The following is a 27,946-nucleotide window of genomic DNA, read 5'->3' on the forward strand; positions in this document are numbered from 1 at the left end:
AAATATTTACACCTGAGAGTATGATATGGTAGTAAATGGTAAGGTACCAAATGTATCAACATTATAATAAATTACAGTATTGCAAATTGTTATGGTTGATTTCTAATGCTGTTAAAGTGTGGCCAGTGTATGCATGACTCAATTTAGTATCATGTTGCTTGATAAGATTCATCACCAAATATTGAATGCCTATCATATAGTTCAAGGCAAATTTGAAACATTACATTTCAGTAGGCATCAGTACCAATGTGTGTGTGTCAAGACAAGCAGTAGAAGCTTGGACCTGATAACGTAATATGTAAAGTTGTGGTTAAAAAGTTTTTTTTTTTGGTAAAAATGATGATCGTATTGCTAGATAAGACCCTTATGCCTAGGTTGGGATCATTTAGAGCCCTTTGAAGCTAGCCTGACTACGTCAGACTTCGTACTTCTGCTAAATTTCATCACGCTATTGTACTCAGTCTGAGATACCTCCCATTCTAACCGTTTTCCTCCGGCATCGAGACGGCCGTCAAATCAACGAACAGAGGGCGGGCTGAGAGCCGTGACGTAGACGCTAAGCGCCGAATGTACGGTTGTAGTTTGTAGTGGACATGGAGGCACAGAAAGCTTTTTGCTCTGTTGTGGAGAACCGGCACTTGCCAACTTAAGCCCGAACAAGAAGAGTGTCATCTTGATCGAGCGAGCGCGTGTGGAGCAGCTGTGAGAGCATAGAGAGAGTCGAGCGAGCGCTCATCCAAGCCTTTGCTCGCGTGACCGCAACGCTTTTCCGCGCGCAAATTGTGTTCTGCGCGCTCGCGAGGACGCTTTTCCGCGTGTGGATAGTGTTCTGCGCGCTCACGAGGATGCTTGTCCGCGCGTGAATAGTGTTCTGCGCGCTCGTATCTCGCGCTCGCGCGTGGTTTTTGTGTGCGCGACTTTTGGGTCTGATTAAACGGCATACGATTTTGACGCCTGAAATGCGGTTGCTGTAAACTCAGCAGCATTAAGCTTTTAACACATTACTTGTAATTATAAGACATTATGTATCATTTTCTGTTGATTTTGTGTTAAAATAAAACACAAGTTGTGTTAAAAGTATGTCAATAATAACACAGAGATGGGTGGATTCTGGGACAATGCATTTAGTGTGTTAATTTTTTACACATCTAACACCTCAGTATAGTGACGGGTACTCTACACTGTCATAAAGTACCGTCTTTCGAAAAAAGTGTAGGGGTGTGCCCTGGCAAAACTTGGTCTACTAATCATCCCCTTATATACTAATTAGCTATATCACTCCTCTCCACTAATAAGGCGGTGTTGGGCGTTCTGGCGCAATATGGCCACCGTCGCATCATTCAAGTGGATGCTGCACTTTGGTGGTGGTTGGGAAGAATCCCCCTTTCATATGTAAAGCGCTTTGAGTGCTGCAGAACAGCGCTATATAAATGTAACAAATTACAAAGGGGAAAACTTTGAATATGGCATCCACTCTAAACTGTTTTGGACAAAAATGTCCAAAATATGTTCTCATACATTGGAAACCTATATACATCTAGTTTCTTTGAGAAATAACCCTTTGAGAGCTTTTGGTCCTTGACTGCAAGACAACAACACACAAAAGGGCTTTCACACTGCGCTTAATCCCAGGTTATCTTTTATCTAATCTCCAGGTAAAAGAGCATTTCACACTTATAATATAGAAGCATGGTTATCACCGCATTATACACGGGGTTATGAAACGCTACTCTGAAGAAGGTTTAGCACCGCTTTTGAGAAGTTAACGCCGTATTGCTGTGCTAATTGTGTAAAGTGTGAAAAGACGTTGAATGACTCCATGCTTGACTACAAGCAGAAACACCATACTTCATATCACAAGCTGTGTATGCAGTCACTGAACAACGTATACCTGATATCATGAACTGTGTGTGATCAAAGAAACTCGGCACGCAGTGTAAATAGTTGTTTCATTGTTTAAGGGAAAAGTGCAAAATACTGTTAAAGGTAATGGAAAACACTTTGAGGATGCTTAAGTGGCCATAGATGCAATAAGACAAGCAGTTATTTAAAGCGGAAGAACATGTGTGTGTATTCAATCAGTTTGACACTACTTTATTTATACAATCACGACTGATGACACCACAGATATGCAAAGGAGTGTACCACATGAAACGTTAGATTATAAATACCCAGGTTTCTTTTATTATTATTCTTAACCCAGTGTTAACTATTTCAAGTGTGTTTAAGCCCTAAAGAAACGGTTGAATGCTAGACCAGAACTTTTATAAAAATCATGTCTTAGAATCTATTGCTATATTGTGTGGTTTGCTTTGAGTATTGTAAAGCATCTTGGAAGATGAAAATACACATGCACTGATTAAACCTCCCATCCAACTATTACCACGGGAACTATTAAAAGGTGTCTACAGACAACGGTACAGATAAAGAGAGGATCATCCAGTTTATCCGTCTCAAGGGAAATTCTGCGGATTGTCATTCCATGCAGCTCTCTCTTTACTGCATGATGCAGAGTTTGTAGGGAGTCCTGGCTAAAACCCCTCAGGTTCCAAAAACAGAATCCTTTGTTTTGAATCCAGCTGCCTGATGTTTCCGGAGGGGTATTTCTTCTTTTCATCTTTATATGGGGCAAAGCCAAACCTTTTCTGGTGGCAGTGATCTGCTACACCCCATAGTGATATGTTTTTGTGTATTAAAAAGTATTAAAGTGGGGGAAAGGGCTGTCGGCCATATATATAAAAACTCTTTCTGTATAAACTTCTGTAACTGTCAAAGCATGGTTTTCTGAAAATCTATATCTTTCGATTGATGAAGTTGGGTGCTTTTTCACTCGGTGCATTTTTGTTGCTTGACCTTGCTCGAGGGTGTATTCAACAACTCGTGGATTAAGCTTTCTCCTTCTGTCTCCCCTTTATGTCTTTTTTGCAGTTTTATCCTTTTAGGATACTTTGTTCTCTATGTTATTGTTTTGTGGCATTCAGGGCACAATGCACACTTATTCACTTGAGTTAGATGCACACTATGCAGTTTGTCCTTCAAGGTTTATCAAGAGCATTTCTTTTGAAATACGTACTGTATGGTGCGGTTTCCTGGACTGAAAGCATGTGTGAGCTGCCTTAAAGGATTAGTCAATTTTCTTTAAAAAAATCCAGATAATTTAGTCACTACCATGTCATCCAACTGTTGATGTCTTTCTTTGTTCAGTCGAGAAGAAATTATGTTTTTTGAGGAAAACATTCCAGGATTTTTCTCATTTTAATGGACTTTAATGGACCTTAATGGACCCCAACACTTAACAGTTTTAATGCAGTTTAATATTGCAGTTTCGAAGGACTCTAAACGATCCAAAACAAGGCATGAGGATCTTATCTAGTGAAACGATTGTCATTTTTGGCAAGAAAAATTAAAAATATCCACTTTTAAACCACAACTTCTCTTCTTCCTCCGGGTATTTGACTTACCAGCCCAATCTGTAATTGCGTAATGACGTCGAAAGGTCACGTGTTACATATATGAAACGCACATTTCTTGCCATTTTAAACAATAAACTGACACAAAGATATTAATTAGTATCATTCCACATACAACAACGTCACAACGGTCCTCTTTCTCCACACTTATAAACACTGGGGCATAGTTTCGATATGTCATCCATGACCTCTTGACAGGATGACGTATTACATGTGGTCGCGCTGGCGCGTCACACGACTGGACGAGGACGAGAAGTTGTGGTTTAAAAGTGCAAATTTTTTATTTTTCTTGCCAAAAATGACAATCATTTCGCTAGATAAGACCCTTATGCCTCGTTTGAGATAATATAGAGTCCTTTGAAACTGCAATTTTAAACTGCATTAAAACTGTTAAGTGTTGGGGTCCATTAAATTCCATTAAAATGAGAACAATCCTGGAATGTTTTCCTCAAAAAACACACTTTCTTCTGGACTGAACAAAGGTGACATGGTGGAGAGCAGTGCTCGAATTGAATCAAGTCTTATGGGGGTCCCCACCATGACAACAGAAAACCCAAAATGGCAACACATTACTACCTTAAAACACAAATGTGTGATTTATGTAATACTTTTTTAAATAAAAAAAAAGTTTGTATAAAGGCTGGGTTCGGAAAAAAATAGAAAAATTTGCTGAATGACGGAGCGGAGCCGAAGAACGCAGACATTTTTATTTGAGATTTAAATAGGACTTAAAGTGACCACGAATTTGTGTACCAATTGTGGAATAAATCTTTGTGTTTGTATTTTTTTGTGGTGGTATTACCAAGATGTTTGTTTATAACACGTTAAAACTTAAGGAACGTACCAAAGCCATGCATTTTCTAGCTGGTAGAATTTTATGCATTCAAGTGATCACCCCCTATTGGTATTTCAGATGCCCCCTCATCAGCGCATGGCTGGCGCTGGCACTGTTGAGGGAGCGCTAAGCAAAACGAACATGCGCTTATGGGCATTCACATGTTTAAATAGACACAACATTTATTAGTATAAATGATTAATTCACAAAATGTACTACCTCCTAACGGGTTTGTCAGCATTATTACTAAAATAAAAATATCTGAGGGACCCCCTTAAGTATAATTTCTTATAGGGGGTCCCTAATGGCTTAAATCTAATGGTAGCATGGTGGCCTAAGACTTTTGCACAGTACTGTATATCAATGCCATTTTTGTGTCTCAAGATGCACACCAGTATTATTTTTTGTAAGGTATGTTTGCAAAAACTATACTTAAATGTCCTAATATAACTTAGGCCTAGTTCTGGATTAATCTTAAGTCTGTCTGGGAAACTTTCCCAATATGTTTGCATGAGCGTCTTGACTGGTGTGACTGACAATTAGGATTTTTTAGGACTTCTCCCTTATTTTTCAGTGCCGGTGTGAAGTATTCTTCCCTGCAATTGTGTCTAGTGAAGGTCCTTTTTGATGTGTGGAGATACTGTGACAATGCAAGCTGCTGCGTTTACCGTCCTGTCTGTCTCCCATGTTTTTTGAGTGATAGGCTAAAAATGGCAGTTTCTCTTTATATTTCTGCAGGCTATTCATCCACATGACTAGTTGGCTATAGAGATGGGCTGGGACTTCAGACGGATCCTCTGAGGTCTGACACAAATAGAATGTTAGTGCATCCACCTTGAAAGCAGTGACAAAACTGGCAATCACATGTGGCGCCTCGTACAATTGTACTGTTATTTCAATTCAAAGGGGGGACGGCTTACCCAGGAGACTTAAAAGCAAATGCTTTTGCAGTGTGGAAAATGTTTTGAAAGCATATACCTTGGAAATATGTAACATTTTGGTTAGCAACCAATCATATAAAAACTTTAGTAAAAATATAGCTTTAAACACTTGATAAATTGTATGGCAAAACAATGTTTAGATATCGCCCAAAATGCGCTCTAATTTTACCCCATGGCATTACAAATGCAGTTTTAAACCATCAAGTAATGTACCTGAAACCACCCGTCACCACTGTCTGTGTTTAGACGCGGAAATCATTTCTGTCTTCCCTCTGAAAGACCAAACAGAGTGGCCACCATTCATTGCCCCCGGTGTAATGGCCTTCATCAGTCTCCCATCACATAAAGCCTGCCTGTCATTAATCTCACCCTGAGACCACATGGCTGTCTGCCTGCAATGATCTGCAAGCACTGAATCCCCAAAGCACAGTCTCGGTGACCTACTCATATCTTACAACAGCACAGCAGTTATATGAAAAATATGGCAGGCTTCATTTTATGAAATGGCATCTCTCATTCTCATCACCCAGACATTAAAAAATGTTGCTCGGCTTGTGCCCTCTGTTTGTCGCAGGTTTTATCCATTTATGTTGTCAGTTGTTTATGGATTACGATTGTTGAGATAAGAGTTTTAAACCTTAGCACAGGAACATTAAGAAATTGAGAGCCCTACTAAGGTTTTAGCTAGTTTAAATCGTGCAAATTCAGTTCTCCAAACCAGACCAACTTTACAAAGCTGCATTTGCTTTAACAATGCAATGCAAAAAAAAAATGCATTTTGAGTATTCACTGATCTTTGTTTTGTTGCTAGTTTTTTTCTGATTAATTTTAAAATAACATTTAGCAGATGTTTTCAGTATGTTTCATGTTTAGAATGCATGTCAACTCTTTCCTTTCCTTTTCATGTTTTTGACAGATGTCTTCACATAAAACTAAACAAAATGCTTAAAGAATGCAATGTTTTCCAGATGTTTTTTTTTTACTCAGACCAGCATCTCGTGATGTACTATGCACTTACTTACTGGTTTAATATATAAGTTTCATCATAGTTTTGCCTTTGTCCTAGATCAAAACCTTTTCTCTCTGAATAAGGTTGTTGTAAAAATATCGGTAATCCATTCATGTATTTTAGAACATGCTTGAGTTGAGAAGATATTTCTTTATATAAACGATCTCGCACCAAGGTGGCTGACAGTCCATTAGGCTGAAGTGCAAGGGGCTGGTGTGACAGAGTCATTAGTTCACTGAATGAGGTCTGATCTCACCCTGTCAATGCTGTATAATGGAGGTTCTGCCTACCAAGAAACACCTCTTACTTTTTAGCACAGTATGGGACAATCCGTGTGCTTTTGCTTGTCGTTTATTTAAGTGGCAGCCATTTCAAGTAAAATAAGGAAGGTCTTTTTATAATATTTCATTAATAAAAGATACATTCGTTCATATGCATATGCATATGTAAATGCATTCGCCGGCTGTTTGATATGGATGATTAACATTTATGCATGCTGTTTGATGTGTGATGACATTGCACAATTCTGTTTGCTTCACTGTTGCATAAACATAAATATTTGTCTAGTTAAGTGTTATATGCAAACACCTCATGAAGTCTATAGGTCTGAAAATTAGCTGGCTCAAAAATTACCCAGCATTTTTACAGTGCACACTATAAAAAATGTTGGGGTATTTTCAATACAGTGTTGTGTCAAAAAAGGACAAACCCAGCTGTTTTACTGAACAATGGGCTAAAACAAACCAGCATATGTTAAATTAAATCTCAATAGGGTGAGTTTGTCTTTTTTTGACCCAATGCAGGGTTAACTCTTTCTCCGCCATTGACGAGTTATCTCGTCAATTAAGAGAAAACATTTGCATAAAAACGTGATCCTGATTAATTTTTATGTTTATCTGCAATAAAGTGAACTAGGATAATCACCCAATTTATGAAAAATCTAAAGCCAAAATGTTATTTACTAATTTTAAACTGTGTGTATGTTTTTATAATCATTCTGAATCTGATCTCTAACAAAATTCCTTCACAAAAATGTAATTATTTCAGCTTTTTAAAAAAAAACATATTTAAGAGTTTATAAGCAGAAAAAAAATACAAATAGGATGAACACTTTTTTCCTGTTTTGTTTGTTTGAAAGCAGAGGGTCTGTTCTTTCATTTATATATATTTGTATGTTTATATATTTTTAGAAGAAAATTTTCCTGGAAGGCATTTTGTAAAACTTTTGTGAAAATCACACAAAAATGCTGGTGGGCAACTTTTCAAAAAATGGCTGGCGGAGAATGAGTTAAAAATAGTGTGGTGTTGGGTAAAATGTATGATTATGATTTTAATTGATTCTTAATTTAATGAACCGGTTCACAAAAATCCTGATTTGATAATTAATGTGTGTGTTTTAATGTGTGGGAATAGTATCTGTACTCCCATCCTGACTAAAAACATTTCAAACGCAGTGGCGGCCGGTGACTTCTTTTTTCGAGGGCGCTCGATGCGAAGTTCGTCACAACATGTATGTTGCCCGTCATGTGTGTGGTTCGTAATGTCAGAATATGTGTTCCTATGTGCATCACGTGTCTTGTCAAAATAAGTGCCTTCTGCAGACGCGTCTAAAGTAGTGGTGCAACGGATCGCAGTTGATCCGTGATCCGTACGGATCACGACCCACGGTTCGGCTCGCATGTGATTCGCGGATTAATACGCAAATTTAAATAGGGAAAGTTTATCATTTGTAAGTATTATAAAGGTTTGCAAATGTTAACATTCAAGTGATTTTAAACAGTTTAACTGCAAAACGGCGCTAAAGTGATCAGTTTACTTTACGCACAAACGCACGCGTGCGGTTGAATGCGTCCGGTCCAGCTCGAGTCAGACATCATCCTTCAAAGATCAGAACTCTTGATGTTTAAATTTCAGAGAGTTGCGCTACTCTCTCTCATACTGTAGTGTATTAAAATACATTTGGCTAATAGAGCAATGAAAAACAACGTAACGTTTTTATGTGGGACGACTGTAATGCTGCGCCGTCTGTAATTCGCCCTCTGTCTGTGTCTGTGCGCTCGTTTAAGGGGACTCGGTAGTGCACAAACGGAGAGATGCAGTCTGTGCATATTTGGTCTTAAAGAGACAGTAAGCTCAATTGACCTACTTAAGTCTGTGTCATTAATGTTAATCAAAGAACCCAAGACAAAGAGAAAATCACTGCTGAAGCTTTAAAAAAATAATAATTACATTTAATTAATACAATAAATGCAGTGTTATTATTCATTTGATTTCTGTAACTAATGATTTTAGACCTTACTTAATGTGCAACCTTGTTCTTTTTATAAATGTTTGTAATTTCTTGATTTGTTATTAGAATTTTCCCATACTTTTTTTTTGCTGATCCGAAAAATGATCCGATCCGTGCCTCAAAATCCGTAATGTGATCCGAACCGTGAGTTTTGTGATCCGTTGCACCCCTAGTCTAAAGGGTTTATGATAAAAGAGACGCTTGCCAGATAGTCGAGTTTACTGTTAAGGGAGTGTCTTGCGTGCATTTTGTGAACAACAAGAATATTTTGTGTCTTGCGTCTCTTTTATCATAAACGGTTTTGACTCGTGTACAGCAGGCACTTATTTTGACAAAACACGTGATGCACATGGTTCACATGACGCAACAAACACCGAGAGACTTCCCAACTGCTGCACAAAGATGCACAGCACAAAGATTCTGCTTTAAATTTGAGCCTGTCCATCTGCTGCTTTTCTTTCTGAAATATCTGGTAATCACCAACATACGGTAGTAAATAGCGAATAGTCTGACAGTTAAAGTCTCTTTGTAGTCAAGAATTGTATAAAACTCATATTTGAGCATCATACTAGCGCATATAAAAGTTTTACCCGTCACAATAATTTATTAATGCTTTAAAACAGCTTGAATGTGACACTACACCCTTGCCTCATTTAGTATACGCGGAATCATTAATGTGCGAAATATTAATCTAAGTACTTAATCACACAGTTTGGACCATAGATATGAATATGCAAATTAATCCCACTCTTTCGCACCACCTTGGACCATAGATATATATGTAAATAGATGATACATGCGGCAGTTTCAGACACACAACTGCTAAGTTCGGTTTCACACTGCGCATTTGCAGTACTAATCTATTAGCAATGCTGTTAAACAGCGAGAATAAGACTCCAATTTTAAAGAGAATATACTGAGGAATGGATGATAAATTTGCACATGGTTTCTCTTAAAACACATTAAAAACACCACATAGACATATAAACAACAATAAAACCTCATTTCCTCCACTGTGGGAATTTAAGTTTTGTATAAACAATGCTCAGAGGCTTTTTTTATTTCATCAAACATATTTCAAGGTACAGTTTAGTACAGTAATATTAAAGGTTAAATAGTTGTTAATGATGTATGTGCATATTAATGAATTTTTGATGCAATGTTTGTTATTCAGAGTAAAAAGTAATTAAACATAATTGTGTGTGCTCTTTAATTGTGTGTGCATTTTTATAAATCTACTAAGTCTTTGTATTTCAAATCTAATAGAATCTAATAGAAACCACATCAATCAAAATCAAATCATCAAATTGGTCTCAACACCAAGCCCTACACAATATGATCTTGCATACTACTAATCAAATCTGTCATAGACAGACAAATTCAGAGCACAGAGAACAGCAATGAGATGGAGCAGATGAGATGTTAAAAATTCCCAGAAAAAGGTGGGATTGGAACCATGACCTCCTACACACTGCAAAAGTTGTACTAAATTTATACTTCAGCAAAAAATAAGCTGTTGGCATAGGCCCCATTTTTTTCCCATCAAGGCAATGATGTACCTCTTAGGAAACATAAAGGTACAAACCACATACTGTACTTATCATCGAGACGCATATTGGAACATGATGAACATCCTTGTTTGAAAATGGAGAGAGCATCATGCAGAATTAATGTGGATAATAAAATCTGGGGGATGTTCTCTGTACTTATGAAAATTTCCTGTGCGGAGGGGAAAGCAGGCATTAAGTTACGGGAAATTAGGCCCGCAGCACCAAGACATTAAGGCATGCTTATGATCACTGGGTTTTCCAACACACTTCAGGTGTAATGATGGCCAAGTACAATGGCTGTGGATATTCTTTCCCAAATAACCAAATTGAACAATCCATTTTTGTTCACATCCGCACAGTGATTCCCAAGCAAAAATTGCAAAGCGTGCATGATTATACACCCATGCTTAATCTTGTGGTTTTCTAAGGTTCAAATCCTCTGCAAGCTCTCTTGCGCTCCAGCACTCTGCATAGATTAACAGAGTCGGAATGAGATTTTCTCTTTGAAGAATATCCTGAGAAAGCATTCACTTCACACTTGCTATTGTTACCCTCCAGATTTGCCAAATTTGGAGAAGTGCTCTCATGTTGACTAATTTTAGGAGACGGGAAATTCTCCAGTAAGGGTTTGATAATCCATTTACTGATTTTGACCTTGAGCGTCAAAGCCCTCTTAAAGACTAATATGAATTAGCGGTGCGTTTTTGGCTTGCTGTTGCGAATAGGTTGATAGTGGCATTTTTAATACCCACAATCCACCTTGAGTGTCATTGGTAAATACAAAGTCAGGGCAGTGCATCTTCTGCTTATGTACCTTTAAATAGTTATTGACAAATAAAGACAATGCCAAACAACAGTAGTGAAAGCAGTCCTTCCTTTGAAATTGATACATTGCTTGGTGGAGTTAGTTTTTTAATATGTAGTTCTGGCTTTCAATTAGTCCTAACCTTTAGAGCTGTCACTCAAAAGTTTAAAGAACAGTAAAAATGAGAACTATAGCGAGGGCCTCTAGGTCTTTTCATGCCGTTTTAAGAAATGTCCTTTCTTTGGGAAAAAGATGATTGTAATGTCATATCCACATTCTTCTTAACCAAAAGGTGCCTATTGGCCAGAATTGCCCTAATTTTTTTCACAATGCTCGACCTGGATGATATAAAAAGCTATTGTCATTTTTCAGCTGATCTTCAATAAAGAAAAGAAGAAAAAAGACATATCTGCTTCCATTACCTGCTGCAGCCTTGTCACGTTTATTTATTTATTTATTTCTATAACAAAGACTCTGGTATGATATTATGGCCGTTATGATTTCCCCCACTAAAGTCTGTTGAATTGAAGGTTAGGCTTGGGTTTTTCAGCTTAATATTGTGTCTAGAATATAAATCGTGTTTTTCTTTTTTTGCTTTTCCTTCAGCTTGAAGTTTGCTTGACATTTTCTTCCTGTTAAACAGACTTTTGCAGACTATAGCTGGTGATAATCAGAGATTTTCTCCTTCTATGAGATCTGTATATAACAATGGGTTATATAAGAACAGTATAACAATGCTTCAGTCTGAATTGTTTCACATCCAGTTGTCATTAAATTCATGTGCATTTCCAAAGATGCCTATTAGAAATCATAAGACAAGGCTCTATGGCATTTAACTATTTATATTGGCCTATAATCCTTATCGGCTGATAAAAAGTTTTCCCACTACATCGGCCGATTGTTTAAAAACAGGGCAGATTATATTCTGACAATCAATAGGAGCAGAAAAATGCATTAAAACTCATATTGTGTAATTATTTTGAATTTGGTGGCAACATATTTGCAGTTTTAAAAGGGGCCATGGCTCAAGATTTTTCTAAGATGTCAAATAAATCTTTGGTGTCCCCAGAGCACATATGTGAAGTTTAAGCTCAAAATACCATATAGATAATTTATTATAGCATGTTAAAATTGCCACTTTGTAGATGTGTGCAAAAATGTGCCGTTTTGGGTGTGTCCTTTAAAATGCAAATGAGCGGATGAAGTGCAAACACTTTCACAATGATGATGGTTTGTTGCAATTGAAACTCAATTGTGCTGTTAATCATTTTCTCTCTCTCTTTCTCTCTGCACTAAATGGCAGTGCTGTGGTTGGATAGTGCAGATTAAGGGGTGGTATTATTATAATAAGAGCTCCTTATGACATCATAAGGAGAGCCAAATTTCAACACCCTATTTTTTCATGTGATTGTAGAGAATGGTTTACCAAAACTAAGTTACTGGGTTGATCTTTTTCACATTTTCTAGGTTGATAGAAGCACTGGGGACCCAATCATAGCACATAAACATGGAAAAAGTCAGATTTTCATGCCATGGCCCCTTTAAGTTCTGCACTTTTAGGATTTCACAAAATAATAATTTGAAACATTGAGTAAAAAGTAAATCTCTATCTATCGGTATCTATAAATGTCATTCTAAGTATTTGAATATTGTATCAGCAAAGAAATGTAGTAACGGTGAATCTCCGTTCATATTTTCTCGTGTAACATACAGTAAAGCAACTAATCATAAAATGTTTTGTGCATTTTTCTGTCATTCAACAGGTGCAATGTTGACAACAAAGTCTCGCGGGTGGCGTGGCTCAACCGGACCACCATTCTCTTCACGGGCAATGAAAAGTGGTCTTTGGACCCACGGGTGGTCCTGTTAAACACAGCTGTCACTGAATACAGTATAATGATTCTAAATGTCAACTTATATGATGAGGGGCCATATGTATGTTCCATTCTCACAAACAAGAAACCTGAATCGACAAGAGTGCATCTCATCGTACAAGGTAAATCACCACATTTAAATATTTTTGAGGTAATTAAATTAAATCATCAAATGTTTGGCTGAAAAAATCATTTGTCAACGCTTGCTTTGGGTTCTGTTGACATTTGGGTTAAGAGATACAGGTAACGCAACTCTGATTCTTCGTTCTTAGCTGATGTAATTAAATGAAACTCTGTAGATGATGAAATGGGGATTTAATCTGAGTGTAATTTCAAATAGTTGATGGATATTGATTTAAGACGCGCAGTCATGAGAGGGAAAACACAAGCTTTGATCTGGTAGCAGAGCGAGGGCTCGCTAAATCAGGTGTCGATACTCAGACCTTTATCATGATTTACAGTGTATTCAATCCCCTTCATATTCAGATTGCTAAAACAATTAGGATCGCTGGTAGCCAAATCCATCTCAGCTTGAGGTGCAAAACACAATTCAGATATCTGCCAAAAAAACTTAACACAATTTCTATCAAGTTTGTCAGACCATCTGTGGAGTCAGAAAAAGTGTCAGATTTTCCAAATTAAGGCAAAAAAGTGTTTGTTGAAAAAACAGCATCTTATCAAATCCTCATTAACCTTTAGCACTTTGTCCTGACGCTAATTACTGCGGGCATAAATAACCGAATAAACAGACCAAGAAAGGTGCTCGTTTTTTTGTGATTAGAAACACAAAGCGGTAAATTGAAGTTTGGCTTGCCTGTTTAATTCAATTATTTAGAAAGTCCAATTTCAATACATCAATCATTAGCCCATTAATTATTGCGTTATCTTGAACATTTACACACCACAGGAGCTTGTGTTGGCTCTCAAAAGTGCACTCGGGGTACTGAATTGTTTGCACTGTAAATTTTTTTTTTACACCAAAGAGATGTGTGCTGAGTAATGTACAATTCAAGAGTCGTGTTCTTGAGAATACATCTGAAAAGGCTTTTGAGCAGATGGGTCCCGCATGGGGTATCTTTACTGTAATGCTTCAACTCAGCTTTGTTAAATCATGCCATGCTCAGCTAAAGTCTACACAGATTGCAGTGTCCTGTTTTTGTTTCTGTCATCAAACCTGGCTTTATTCTTCTTATACGCAGGAGAATAATTTGGGTGTCCATCCAATACATTCACACTCAATTTGGTTTTAAAGAGGCTGTTTACACCTGGTATTAAGATGTGTTTTGGTCAACCAGATCACACGTGGATGACGCTACAGGTGTAAACGTGGTGTAAAACGTTTTGAGCTCATCCACTTCTGACACATTCAGCGGTAGGGGTGGGCGATATCTCAATATTCAAACTATATCGATATATATTTTTTTTTTTTGCTTGAAATGGATTTTGACATATTGTATATATCGATATAATGTTTATATTAAATTCTGATTTCGCCACTTTGCCTTCTCTGTGTGCTGTGCTCGCCCCCGCCTCGCGTGTTATCTCATTTAACATGGCGGCGCCCATCACGGAATCAAAACTGGCCACCACGAATAGATCTTCCATGATTCCCATTTACATGTATATTTTACTGTATAAAACGGCTTAAATTCATTGTTGCGAGCGCTCAGCGCGCCCCTCTCTCTCTCTCTCGTTGCGTGAAGCGCTTCGATAGCGCGCGTCTCTCTCTCGTGACAGTGAAAAGGTGGCAGTGCTTTAATGTCCGTTTCTCCGTATACTTTCTTTTTCGTGTAAATGTCATCAGTCACAGGTGTTACTGACAGAGAAGACGACTGATTTAGTTTATCATGACTAAACAAAGATTAGCAGTAGTGCTTCACACACACACAGACACACACACACACACACACACACACACACACACTCGTTTTCTTGATGTGAGAGCTTTCTCTCTCCCTATGATGCGGTGTGCAAGCGCACGTGTTCTGTAGTTTCTCTCATATTTAACCTATTTACTCCTAAAACGCCTAAAACCTATGTATGACAACATGTATTTTCTTATTTTATAGTTAAAGTATAATTTTTGTACATATTTTTTTAAATGTTGCAGAAGCACTTTGTTCCTACATGAACTACCTCTTTGCACTTAAATAAAAACAGACCTTGTGGATTTTGACATATTTGTTTTGCAGTCGTTTTTAGGGGAGGGTTTTTTCACGCAAAGTCATTGAGATATATATCGCCCACTAAGATATAGCAAAATATATCGAGATATAATTTTCATTCCATATCGCCCAGCCCTATTCCGATGTAGTCGAAAACGCATTCTACCAGCTTGCTTTCATGGTGTAGTCGCCATGTGGTACGAGCAGCCACAAAAGACCACCTACTCTCAGCCTGCTGATCTAATAATGTACTAAGCACAATGTATTTCCATTGTACATGACTAGCGCAAACCCATGGTGTTCAGCACGATCTTTATGCTCTCATTTATAAAACTATAAAGCATTTGTTTCTTTTTGCAAAGCGTTTGAAAGTTGAACAAGCTTATTTCATCAATTGCTCAGAGAAAGCTCTTACATATACATGTACAAAACTATGTGCAGCATATTTACTAACAACAAAAGCAGCGGACTCTGACCCAATATTAGTGCTCGTCATTTTAAACGCATAATTTCTCCCACTCATGTTTAAAAGACAGGAGAGGGACTCGCCCACAGATCACCCTCTCAGAAAATCAGGACAGAAGTGGACAAAAGAGACCGATTAAAATACCAGTTGTAAATGTGAATATCAGGGTTTCCACAGGTCCTTGAAAGTTTGTGAATCTGGGGAAAAAAATTCAAGGCCCTGGGAAGTTTTGAAAATATAAATACATAGATACAGTTCATTGAAAGTGCTTGAATCTATTTTATGCAAGAGGTTTTCTGGAAAAAAATCCATATTATTCCCTGTGTAGTGTATGATAATATCATAAAAATTCTAGACTTTTTAAGCACACGTGCTAATCTGTTTGTTTAAATGCTTTTATCTTCTGTATGCAAATGTTGATTCATACCAAAATGCTTTTTTGCATATTTGTGTTTGACACATGAAAACGTCTCGGTTACGTATGTAACGGTTTCTCCCTGAGAAGGGAACGAGACGCTGCGTCTCCCTTGCCATACTTCCTGCGTCCCTGTAACGCCGTCTTTGGCAATATTTCAGATAGCGATATACTTCCTGGCTTTCGCGCCACCCTGTTTTTGTCGTTAAGCCTCACCATTGGTTGAATTTGATATACACATTCAGACGCACTTACCCCTGGAGGCGTACCCAAAGTGTCACCGCAGTGACCCACAAAAGGGAACTGTAACAATGTATCTTAAAAGGTAACACAATGTAACCTTGCTCTCACTTGAAATGTGTCCCCACATTTAGTCCTTGAATTTATGGGTATTGGACCTGGAAAGTTCTTGAAAGGTCCTTGAAGTTGAAGTTAACTAAAGTGTGGGAACCATGAAATATGTCTTTCTTATCCACTTGTGATCCGATTGACCAAAACACATCTTAATACCAGCTGTAAACAGCCCAAAAAGAGAGTTAAAACTAAATTCTGTAATTAAAGTGATTTTCAAATTTATGGTGGGAATGTGTGGTTCCAGTAACTTGCAGAAGCGGAGATGCAAGCTGTATAGCATCTGAAGCTTTCCAAATGGCTTCATTTAAATGAACACGTTTACTCAAAAAATGTATAAGGATTGGCTCGGATAGTCAAGACCGCACAAAGGATCGTGGGGATCCAGCTTCCCAATCTGGACACGGTTTATGCTAGCCATTTGTTTAAAAGGGCCAGGAACATCATTAAGGATTCAACTCACCCAGGTCATAGACTGTTTGAACCACTTCCATCAGGAAAAAGATACAGAGCAATAAAAACTCGCACAAACAGACTGAGAAATAGTTTCTTTCCCAGAGCGGTAGCATGTATCACACCCTTTTCCCATACACACACATAGTTGTGGCAGACTCAAAATGACCCAAACGTTGCATCTATACATACTGATACTTGACCATATACGTGTTTTTTGCACTGTTATTTTCACTATTTAATTCCACTGCAGATGATGATAGTATTTTGTAGCTATCTATATTACGTGGATCTTGTATTTGTTGTTTTTGATGTTTCTGCTGTTTCGGAGAGCTTCTAAACAAATTTCATTGTATTTTTTATATAATGACAATAAAGATTCTATTCTATTCTATTCTATTCTATTCTATTCTATTCTATTCTATTCTATTCTAATGTACCCTTCTCACATATCTCATCTGATATCTGCATGTCCTAACACATTTCACGCTTGCTCTGATTTTGGTTTTAAGGTTACTTATTAGAATTTCTTGAACAGGAAAGCGGTCCATTAAATTTCACATTTGCCATTTCGTGCCGTATCAGCTATCTATTTATGCGGTTGATGACTGCAGATGGAGGTATGTGTCTCTGTAAATGGCCTCATTGTCTTCCGTGGTATCGATCAGATCTATTGATCAAATGCAACATGAGAGGAGACATGCAATGTGTTAGCGTCCAGTGAGATCCGAAACCTAAGGTTGTTTCTCTGAGATACACAAAGCATAACTCTTGTAAAACCACCACATGGAAAAGACAAATGAAGGTCATTATGGTGTCGGGAAACAAGAAAATGATTACATAGTATTTACCTGGTAGTTATTTAGAGCGTTGACTTGTTTAACAGTTTTACTGTAAATTTATATCACATCAAAAGAATGCATGTAGTTTTACGTTTAGTTTTTTAAGATTTATATGTAGAGGTAGCCAAAAAACATTTTGTGTTGTTAATGCAAAATCTAATAAACGGCAGAGAAGTATCCATCATTATTGTTTATGGAAATTGCTTCTTTGTGACTAACAATACTAATCAGCTGCAATTTCAACCTCATTAAGTGTTTTGTGATCTAGCCTGTGCTGTAGACAGTGCACAAAAATCTCCAACAGATGGATGCATTTTATGGACTTGTGCAGGCTAAGAGGTCATTACAAATACAAAAATGCTAAATCAATTTATATTAATGGCTGACTCCTCCCGAACACTGAAATGTCTTTCAAATAATTGCCATTTTTTAAAAGCAGATGCATGGGTTTTGGCCATTAGCATGTTTGGTGTAGGTAGAGCACATTAGCCAGTTTGAAGGTCAAAGGGTAGTGAGATGATTTCACCTCATCATACCTGTTTTGTCTTTCTCAGCTAGCATTGACCTGGCAGATACGTATGTGCAGGTGGTGTGGAAACTGGAGCTGGCTGGAATGGTACTGTTTAAATACACACTCGCAACCAATTTGCCCCAATAGTCTCTCCAGCTTTTGGTCTATTAAGTGTTCACCAATGTCCTTTAATGTAAAACAAAAAGAAGTGCAACTATGCTTTATAAATCCTGACTAATCACAATTGTTTATCAGAAAAAAAAAAAGAAATAAATAAGGCACTTTCTCAGTTCTTGCTTTAAAAAAGGTTCAGACAATTTCTGTTCTTTGAGATTTAAGGAAGCTAAACTTGACCAATGCTGTAAACAACCATAAAATGCTACACAGTCACAGTGTATGCCAGCAGCTGTGTACGTCTATAAAAACTTGATGGAATGGAGTGCTAAAACCCAGCTGAGATGCAATCACTTAGCTTGGGACTTACTGACATATGAGTTTTATTTGCTATAAAATAAATGAATTTGAATGCCATAGTAATGTGTTATACAACATTACACACTTATCACTGTCAAATGTACCGTTTATGAAACATGACAACAACCAGTGGCTCTCACACAAGTGAAGCGAAAGATCTTTTGTGATTTAATCACCGTTCTAATACCGAATGCAAAATTTTTAATAAGGAAAGATACCGTATTCACTCTGTGTATGGTTTGATTGGCAACAAAAATCCATTTTTTGCATTAAATAGTAGAGTCCCATACACTCTTATGGTGTGATTGGCAACAAAAAGCACTTTTTTTGCAGTTTAAAGATATAGTTCACCCAAAAATGAAAATTCTGTCATCATTTACTCACCCTCATGTTGTAACAAACCTGTATACATTTCTTTGTTCTGATGAACACAAAGGAAGATATTTTGAGAAATTTTTGTAACCAAACCGTTTGTGGACCCCATTTACTTCCATAGTATGGCAGAATTTTTATTTTCGGGTGAACTATCCCTTTAATAGTGGAATTCCATATACTTTAAAAAAGAAGGTGCATCACAATGTCATAGAAGAACCTTATCTGTCTGTATGTTTCCACAAAGAAACTTTAAAGGAGTAATCCACTTTAAAGATGGGGTTCATTGACTTTTCATAGTAGGAAAAAAAACTCTTAAGATAAGTCAATAGGTTTCATCTTTAAAGTGGACTACTCTTTTAACATCTGAAGAAACTTTTTGTTTCACAAAATGTCGTTTGTGGTTAAAAAAGTTCTTCAGATTAAAAAAAAACTTCTTTAAAGAACCTTTGATTGAATGGTTCTTTGAGGAACCAAAAATGGTTCTTCTATGGCAGGGGTCCTGGAGGGCCACTGTCCTGCAGAGTTTAGTTCCAACCCTAATTAAACACACCTGAAAAATCAATTTAAAGTCTTCAGGATTACTTGGAAATGAAATTCAGGTGTGTTTGATTAGGGTCGGAAATGAAACTCTGCAGGACAGTGGCCCTCCAGGACCCAGGGTTCCCCTCTCCTGTTCTATGGAATCACTGTGAAGAACCTTTCAAGCAGTGGCGGCTCGTGACTGCCCTTCCGAGGGGCGCAAATTCGAAATATGTGTTCAGAGTGTCGTGTGTTGCTTGTGTTTTCAAAATATGTGTTTGTTGCGTCATGTGAACCATGTGCATCACGTGTTTTGTCAAAATAAGTGCCTGCTGCAGACGCGTCAAAACTGTGTATGATAAAAGAGAGCGTCTCACGTTCACAAAATACACGCAAGACACTTGCTTAACAGTAAACTCTGATTACGCATGAGATTATGAGAGTATCTGTCAAACGCGTCTGCAGCAGGCACTTATTTTGACAAGACATGTGATGCACATAGGATCACTCGATGCGCTAAACACATATTTTAAAATTACGAACCACACACATGACGGGCTACATACATGTTGTGACGAACTTCGCATCGTGGACCCTCAAAAAAAGAAGTCAGCGGCCGCCCCACTGCTTTCAAGCACCTTTATTTTTAAGAGTATCTGTGGTGGTCACAGAACTATTTTATGTGGGTGGCCTACATGCAGAAAGTGTGACACACTGGCCATCTCATGTCTCTTGAAAGAGAAACATCTCAGAGTGAACAAGGTCATCGCAATGCTAATGATGTTGTACGAAGCACTATTGTCCCAACAAAAAGTCTTTAGAGAAAAACAATGAAAACAATTGTATAAACAAAAACAAAGAAACAGAAGAGATCCCAAGATGTCTTTGCACAGAGGATTTGTTCAGACAAACACAGAACCGCAGACTTGAGCAAACACATTTGAGTGATGCTTTGATGTGATATAAAATTATAAATCCTAACTACAGATTCTCTAAACTCATCTGAACTAATGAGAGACGCGTTGTCAGGTTTGTGCAAGAATCCATCACAAGTGCTTTGCACATATTTTTCAAGTTAATTGAAGTTTCATTCAAGATGTTTTGCCATCTGCTTTAAACTTGACATAGAATAAACAAATCATGGGGTAAATAACAGTAGGCCTGCTTTTTTAAGCAATAATATTTTAGCAAAATTTTGCATGTTGCTTTTTTAGTATGACCAGTATCTTTTAGGGATGCATAACGATTAATTGCGATAAATCTATAAACGTTTTTGTCTACATCATATATGTGTGAATAGTCTATAATAATTATGTACACTGTAAAAAAAACTTTGCTGCCTTAAATTTTTTTGTTAAATCAAATTTACAAGTCATGTCAACAGAGATGAGTGGTCACAACTTATAAAATATAGTTGAGAAAAGTCAACTTAGTTTTATAAGTTATAACAACTCACCTGTAGTTATAACAACTCATCTCTAGTCAAGATAAATAATAGTAAGTTGAAATGACTTGTAAATCCTAGTTGATTAAAACATTTTTTTTATATAAATATGCACACATGCATGTATAGTTTTAAGAAAAAATATATTTATATATTAAGTATTTTATATATAATATAAATGATACATAAATATACAAATGTATATACACATGTAAACATTTCTTAAATATATACATGCATGTGTTTGCATTTATCTATACAAAGTTATTATACACAGTTCACACACATATTTTGAAAAAAAAAACTTTTATTCTGCTATTAATCATGATTAATCGTTATGCATCCCTAGTATCTTTCTTTTTGGACACATCACATACTAAAAACCTTGAACAAGATAAAGGTGAGCTCAGGATCAGGAGATAAAGATGAAATGATGCCAGTTAGCAGAGATGTGCAGACGAAGCCGCGCATACGGGGAGTCCCAAACTGTTAGGAGCAGAAGGAAAAAATGAGAATTTGGAAACAGAAGTGTGATTCAGACAGGAAGAGGCGAAGGAAATTTCAGCTTGGTGCAGGTAGTGCATGAAAGGTGATGATCGCACCATATGTTTCATTAGCTTGAGGTCTTGAGGGCTCGAAGCAGTTAAGATAATTCGAAGTTTAATTTGCACCAGAGTTTACACACCGTCGCACTGTTAAAATGATCATTCCTTCGAAATCTAGCTCAAATAACAACAAATGTGTTGTTTTAAGGTTAGCAGCTCGAGTGAGTATTGTTCCTAATGTGCGTCCTGATCGAGGGACCTTTGTGTGCATCATTTCATTAAAGCATCCAAGATGTATGTGCAGACTATTACGTATCGGAGAGGAAAAGCGAGTCAATTTAATTAGACGGCCCCATAAACAACGCACAGGATTATCGCCTTTCGTTTGCTCAAGTGTAATGATGTGTCTCTGTTTTAGATGAGTCTCCAACTTTCTCCTCCACGGGGGAAAAGGATAAGACGGCCTCTCAATTCGCTGCACATTTGTGTTAATAAGCTTCGTCTCTTGTTACCAGATTGAGGAGTAGCTCTTTGCCTCGTTTTAAAGAGCAGTAATGAGCCACTGGAAAGATTCACTGGGGTTATGAGAATATAAATGGCAGGACAATGCCAATGCAATTTGCCCGGTTGACGCATTAGCCGCAGTTATATCACCAGAGGCTGAATGTGGATGTGTTTTTCACCCAGCGAGTGTTTTGCGGGTGCCTGGCCTCCTGCTTGAGTTGTTCTAACCCTCTTGAAGCGAGTTCAGATGTGAAAGGCAGGAAATGCATACCATATTTAGAAATGCTGTTTATTACATCAGACTTTGATAGTGTTCTGACAGATGTGATGGAAAGTTATTATTGCGGTCCAGTCATTTATAGTAGGCGATTGCTTCCCATCACAACTGTAATAACTGCGGCAGCTAAACGAGACCTGTAGCTCGATCCGATGGCACAATGCGAGTCATTAGTACTGTTATTAGAAAGGAGTGAAGAGGCAATCAGTGCACAAAACACACCATAATGTTCGCTCAGCATGCGTTATATGAAAACACCATAGTTGTTTGATTTCCCCATTGGGCTAAGAGCAAAAGCAGTCATATTGAAAACAATAAATTTATGCAGGGAGATGTGGTAGCCGCACTGTACCATACATATAATGCGAGATGTATAATGCTGAATGTTTTGTAACGGTGCATTTATAAGATTTATAATACTTGTCTCTCCTTATCCTTATCCTGAGAGGTATATTAAAAACATAAGAATATGGTAAATGATATGCTAAATGCTTTGAAATGTTCTCGACAATATGTAAAACCCACAGGTGTCAGACACATTGACATTGCAATCTATAAGACGATGAAATGTAGGCTTGTGGTTGTAGTTTTACGGTGTAGACTAAAATGATTGACGCTGTCACTCCGTGGTGACGGTTGAAAAAATTATTCTGATGCATTTTGCAATTTGATGATTGACATTTTTCTGACCAGTGGTTTCTCCAAGGATTTCTCTGTTTTTTATTTTTTTTTGGAATAGAAAAACATATGAAAATTGATTTCTGTCAGTCTGCATCTTTTAGGAGATGTCTATGAGAATCACAAGTATTCTAACAAGGTTGACTGCTCTTTGTCAATGGCATAACCTTGTTGTCATATTCATCGCATGGGATAGTGGGCTTCACTATAGCAAATCCAAAAACATTTTGACGTGTCTGTAGTTATCTTACTTTTCCATAAACTGACAAATGTTTTTTTTTAGCTTCAGAAAAACATTTAAAACAACTTATTATATGAGGAACTTGGATGGATAAATATTTTGGGAAGTTTTCACACTAAACACGGCTGGGTTATTTCTGACCCATGCAGGGTAAATATTGAACAAAACACATGCTGGGTTGAAAATTACCCAATGCCAGGTTAAAAATGACCCAATGTTTGGTTGTTGTTATGCAACCATGGGTTATAGGGCTGTCACTTTTCGTTCGAAAATCGATTGCACAATCGATCGGACCAACCAAAAAAAGTTTCGAAAAAGAAAATAGGCAATCGATTTTAACCAAATATGTACACTATTAATTTTAAAAGAATTAAACAGTTAAAAATATAGATGTAACAAAACTCACAAACAAGCAGAAAAAGAAAATAAAGAATTCCGAAAGTGCAGTAGGTGTGCGAAAGCTAGACAGAAAATACCCGGCAATTTTATGCACCTATAGTATCACGCTTTCAATCGCTGCATCTAGTGTTTTGCAAAGAAAATGGAGGACAACGTCAATAAACCTGTGCAACACGAGACAGCGTCGAAATTGTGACCTTACAGGAGATGATGAGTTATGACAAGGAGCCACCCTTGCGAGCTGACAGCGACCCGCTTTTGTGATGGAAGATTGGCATTACGAAATACGCAGCTGGCAACGAAGTACCCGAGTTTCCCTGGGACATCAGCGCGGTCGGAGTGCGTCTTCTCAACAGATGGACATATAGTGAATGAAAAGCGCTCTGCTCTTGACCCCTTAAATGTTGATCGACTTGTTTTCCTGACCAATAATTTGTAATGGCCCTAGTCTTTTTGCGCATTTCATTATGCCTGCCTAGTACCGCCTATTTGTCGGTTACGTTTAATAAAAAAAATACACAGCATGTTCTCAACTTCAAGTAAGTCTATTTAAAGTTTCATTTTTGAACAGTTGTTTGAAATGGATCGAATCATTATTTAAAATAAGTTTTGAATTGCCTAAATCATAAAAGCAGCCGGTTGAAGCCTGCAGTAATGTTTTTCATTTATGGCAGCAGTCCACTCTGCATATTTTTTTAGAGAATGTTGCACTACTGTTGCTGTTTTTATTCTGCATGAAACTTAATGACAATGAATAAGAAATATTGCTGACTTGTGCGTTTCAGGCGCTCTCTTTACATTTGTCTTTATTTGGCGTTGAAAATGGAAACGTCTTTTTTAGACATGAAAAAATCGATTTTACAATCGATTCAATGAACACATATATTAAAAATCGAAAATGATTTTTTAACAAAAGTGACAGCCCTAATGGGTTATAACAACCCAGTAGTTGGGCTAAAACAACCCAGTGGATGAATTTATACCTGGCAGTGTGTTCTGTCCAATATTAACTCTCCAACCCCAGCGTTTAAAAAAAAGTTGCCAGCAAGCGCCAGCATTTTTCATGATTTTCACAAAAGTTTAATGCTTTCCAGAAAATGTTCTTCTTAAAATATATAAACATACCATTTCCTTCATTAGTTCTCTTGTTTATCATCTCTCAAAAATGGGTAGGTTTCTTTTAAAACACAACATTTTGAGCAAAAACCTGAGATAATTAAATTTTTGTGAAGGACTTTGATAGAGATCAGATGCATAGCGATCCTCAAAACTTACACGGATATACAGCTGTTTGCCTAGGGTGATACTTCCAGGTTTTATAAGTTGCCACCTGGTGGATAATAGCGTTATTGCGGAAAGCCGGAAATACTCATCATTGGCAGGGAAGCGTTTTTTTCTTAATTAATGAGTTAACTTGTCAATGGCAGGGAAAGAGTTAAAGGAATAGTTTGACCAAAAATGATATTAAACCCATGATTTACTCACCCCAAAGCCGTCCGAGATGCATATGTCCATCATTTTTCGGACAAACACATTGTCAGTTATTTTAGAAAATGTCTTAAATCTTCCAGCTGCTAAACAGTAAAGTTACGGGGTCCACGTCCTTCAAGTCCAAAAAATTTGCATATATCCTTCCACGAAGTAACCCAAACGGCTCTAGGATGATAAACAAAGGGTAATCCGCGCGGTGTTGTTGTAGAAATATCCATATTTAAAACTTTATAAATTAAAATAACTACCTTCCGGTAACGCCGCCATTTTAAACTCCTCTGTATTCAGGAGAGAGTACTAGCGTAGTGTACGCACTTTTTCTTAGTGAAGTATGACACATTTGGAGGACATGGGCCAGTGGCGTAGCAAGTCAGTCCCGGGCCCATATGCAAAAAAAATTTAAGGGCCCCCTTAAGCCAAAGCCCCCCCCCCAACCTTGTCGTTGGCACTGTTAACTGTCGCGCGCAGGTCTGTTAACAACATATACTTTTGATAAGGTAGTCAAATATTTTTACTTTACTTTTTTACTTTAAAGGGTAGATTTAAATCAGGGGTCTTCAATTAAAATAGCTTGAGGTCCAGAAATGAACCCTCCTCCAAGCCAAGGTCCGGACAATTATGTAATGCACGTAAAAACATAAATTGACGGCTTTCTCCAGACTAAAGAAATTAGTGTAAATATTTGCTTTTATTGAACAAAATGTAATGTTATCATGTATTCTGAATAATCTCTCTTAATTCATATGGATTTTCTCTCTTAATTTGTACTGTTCCTTTAAGTCTATAAAAATGTAAATAAGCTCAAATGAAATAAATGAGGTTAAACTGAGTTTAACTTAAAGATGGAAGCATAATCTTCCTAGTTAAAAAAAATCACATTACATTTATGTTAACTTGCATACATTAATCTGACTGAGAACTTTAGTGGGAGAAATTGCTTTGTCCTTTCCAGCTAACATTTTAAATATTATTTTCCTCACTTCATGTCTTTCTTTTCCATTTAAAAATGTTACACGCAGCATCCATGCACTATTTCCCCATCTGAACGGGCTTGTTATGCTTTCCTGAAATCCACTGTATTTTCAGTGAACACTCATAGGCTTGTTTTTGTGTGTAAGTGAGTGAGGACCCATGTGGGTCGCTCATTCTGGGCTTTTAGTTCATTTATTTTTCGCACACTTCCCTCGTACTGCTGAGGGTAAGTTTCTTCAAAGTGTCTATGTTTAGTTTCGTAATAGCGTTTAATGTTACCACTTTCGACAACCGCAACAGACTCCGAGCAAATGAGAAAGAATACATTTTTCCACCCACCTCAAAAAAGAAGTTTTCAGCACCAACTTTCCTAATTCTCTTCACTGCACATCTGTCTGTGATTGTTCGTGTCGGCGCGCAGCACTCAAACCTGGGTCGGTGTAGGACCCAAATAGCGCTACTGAGCTGCCTTTAAGTGCCTGATATAAAAAGGATTTTATAATAACGTTAAAAAGTATTTGTTATTTCATTGCGTCAAAAGGATTTGCGGTCCGGATCGACGCATCTTGCGGTCCGGATTCGGACCGGGGTCCGCCATTTGGTGAACCCTGATTTAAATTAAGAAAAACTTCTCCGCCTTCTCTTTTCTCTTTAAGGCCCCACTTTTATGTTTATATTTGTCCATCCTTAATGTTCATGTAGATAAGCGCTATAGTAACCTCTCACACTGTGTTTTCTTTTTTTTGGCGCGGCGATGCGTCATGTAAAAAAATGATGGCTTAGTAGTCTACGGCAGCCGTGGAGTGCAAAAAAATAAATAAAAAATAAACTTAAACAAGAAATGACGGAGACATTAGACATTATGGAGAAATAAGAAATCACTACACATGATATGCATACAAAAATATATTTATTGCGGCCACAAATAAAATTTAAATTGAAAAAAAAAATTTAATTAAAAGCTGGGGCGGGCCCAGTGCCAGGCCCCCTATTGGCCCGGGCCCATTTGCACGTGCATACCCTGCATGCCCAGACGCTACGCCACTGACATGGGCACAGAGCAGCAGCAGAGACACCTCCGTAAACTGCGTAAACTCTCATCTTGAATGCGGACGCGACTAAGATGGCGGTATTATGAGTTATTTTCATTTATAAACAACAAATTAACAACAAATCGGTGCGGATTATCCTCAGAACGCCTTTGTCTATCATCGTGGAGGTGTTTCGATTTATTTTTTGAAGGATAGATGCACATTTTTTGGACTTGAAGGACCTGGACCCCATAACTTCACATTTGATTAACTGAAATATCTAAAACATTTTCTAAAATTACTGACAATGTGTTTGTCTGAAAAATGATGGACATATGCATATCGGACGGCTTTGGGGTGAGTAAATCATGGGTTTAATATCATTTTTGGCCGAACTATCCCTTTAACCCAACATGGGTAAAAAATAATAGCTATTTTTAGAGTTTTACATCTACCATCTTACATACAGTATGTTTCTGTAGCTTTGTGGTTGAAAATTGTGTTAGCAGTGGAGGTTGTGGGTTCTAACCCAGGAACACATAGGGCCAGATTTACTAAGCGCTTGCGCCAGCGTAAACCATCATTTTGGCGGTAAATAGCGATGTCGGAATTTACTAAAGACGCGCAGTGGATCATTAGCGCTGAAAAGGTGTGGTCTAGTTCTTTTTGCGACTGACCTGATTGCATATGCATTTCTAGGAGTTTCCCTTTCAGACGCAAACATTTTGGGAGGAGACTATTTAAATGATTCACGCAACGCGATTTACTAATGTTTGCGCATGTGTTATGTATGGCATTTGCGCGACTATTTAACGCCGAAAAAAAGCATGTCTTAAATCATTTTGCGCTCGAAATGGCTGCAATTGTTGTTGCTAGGAGGAGACATCGCAGAAATCAGAGACTGCATGGTAGAAGGGAGAGGATTTTTTACACACGTATCAATTTATTTGGAATGCCAGAACAACAAATTATCCAAAAATTTCGTTTGCCAAGCCATGTTATTCTAAATTTGCTGGAAG

The 27,946-nt window shown here is 37.5% G+C and overlaps 1 protein-coding gene across 2 annotated transcripts in view; it reads left to right on the plus strand.

Annotated features, from left to right (window-relative positions):
- The window catches only part of opcml (opioid binding protein/cell adhesion molecule-like), a 179,260-nt gene that overhangs the window by 106,668 nt on the left and 44,646 nt on the right, over positions 1-27,946 (plus strand). For both annotated transcript variants that reach the window (XM_065259450.2, XM_065259442.2), the window contains one exon: positions 12,664-12,896. In XM_065259450.2, the coding sequence (XP_065115522.1) occupies positions 12,664-12,896 (233 nt within the window). The remainder of the gene's footprint in view (positions 1-12,663; positions 12,897-27,946) is intronic.

Source organism: Paramisgurnus dabryanus, chromosome 10 (genome assembly GCF_030506205.2).
Source record: "Paramisgurnus dabryanus chromosome 10, PD_genome_1.1, whole genome shotgun sequence".
Taxonomy (NCBI): domain Eukaryota; kingdom Metazoa; phylum Chordata; class Actinopteri; order Cypriniformes; family Cobitidae; genus Paramisgurnus; species Paramisgurnus dabryanus.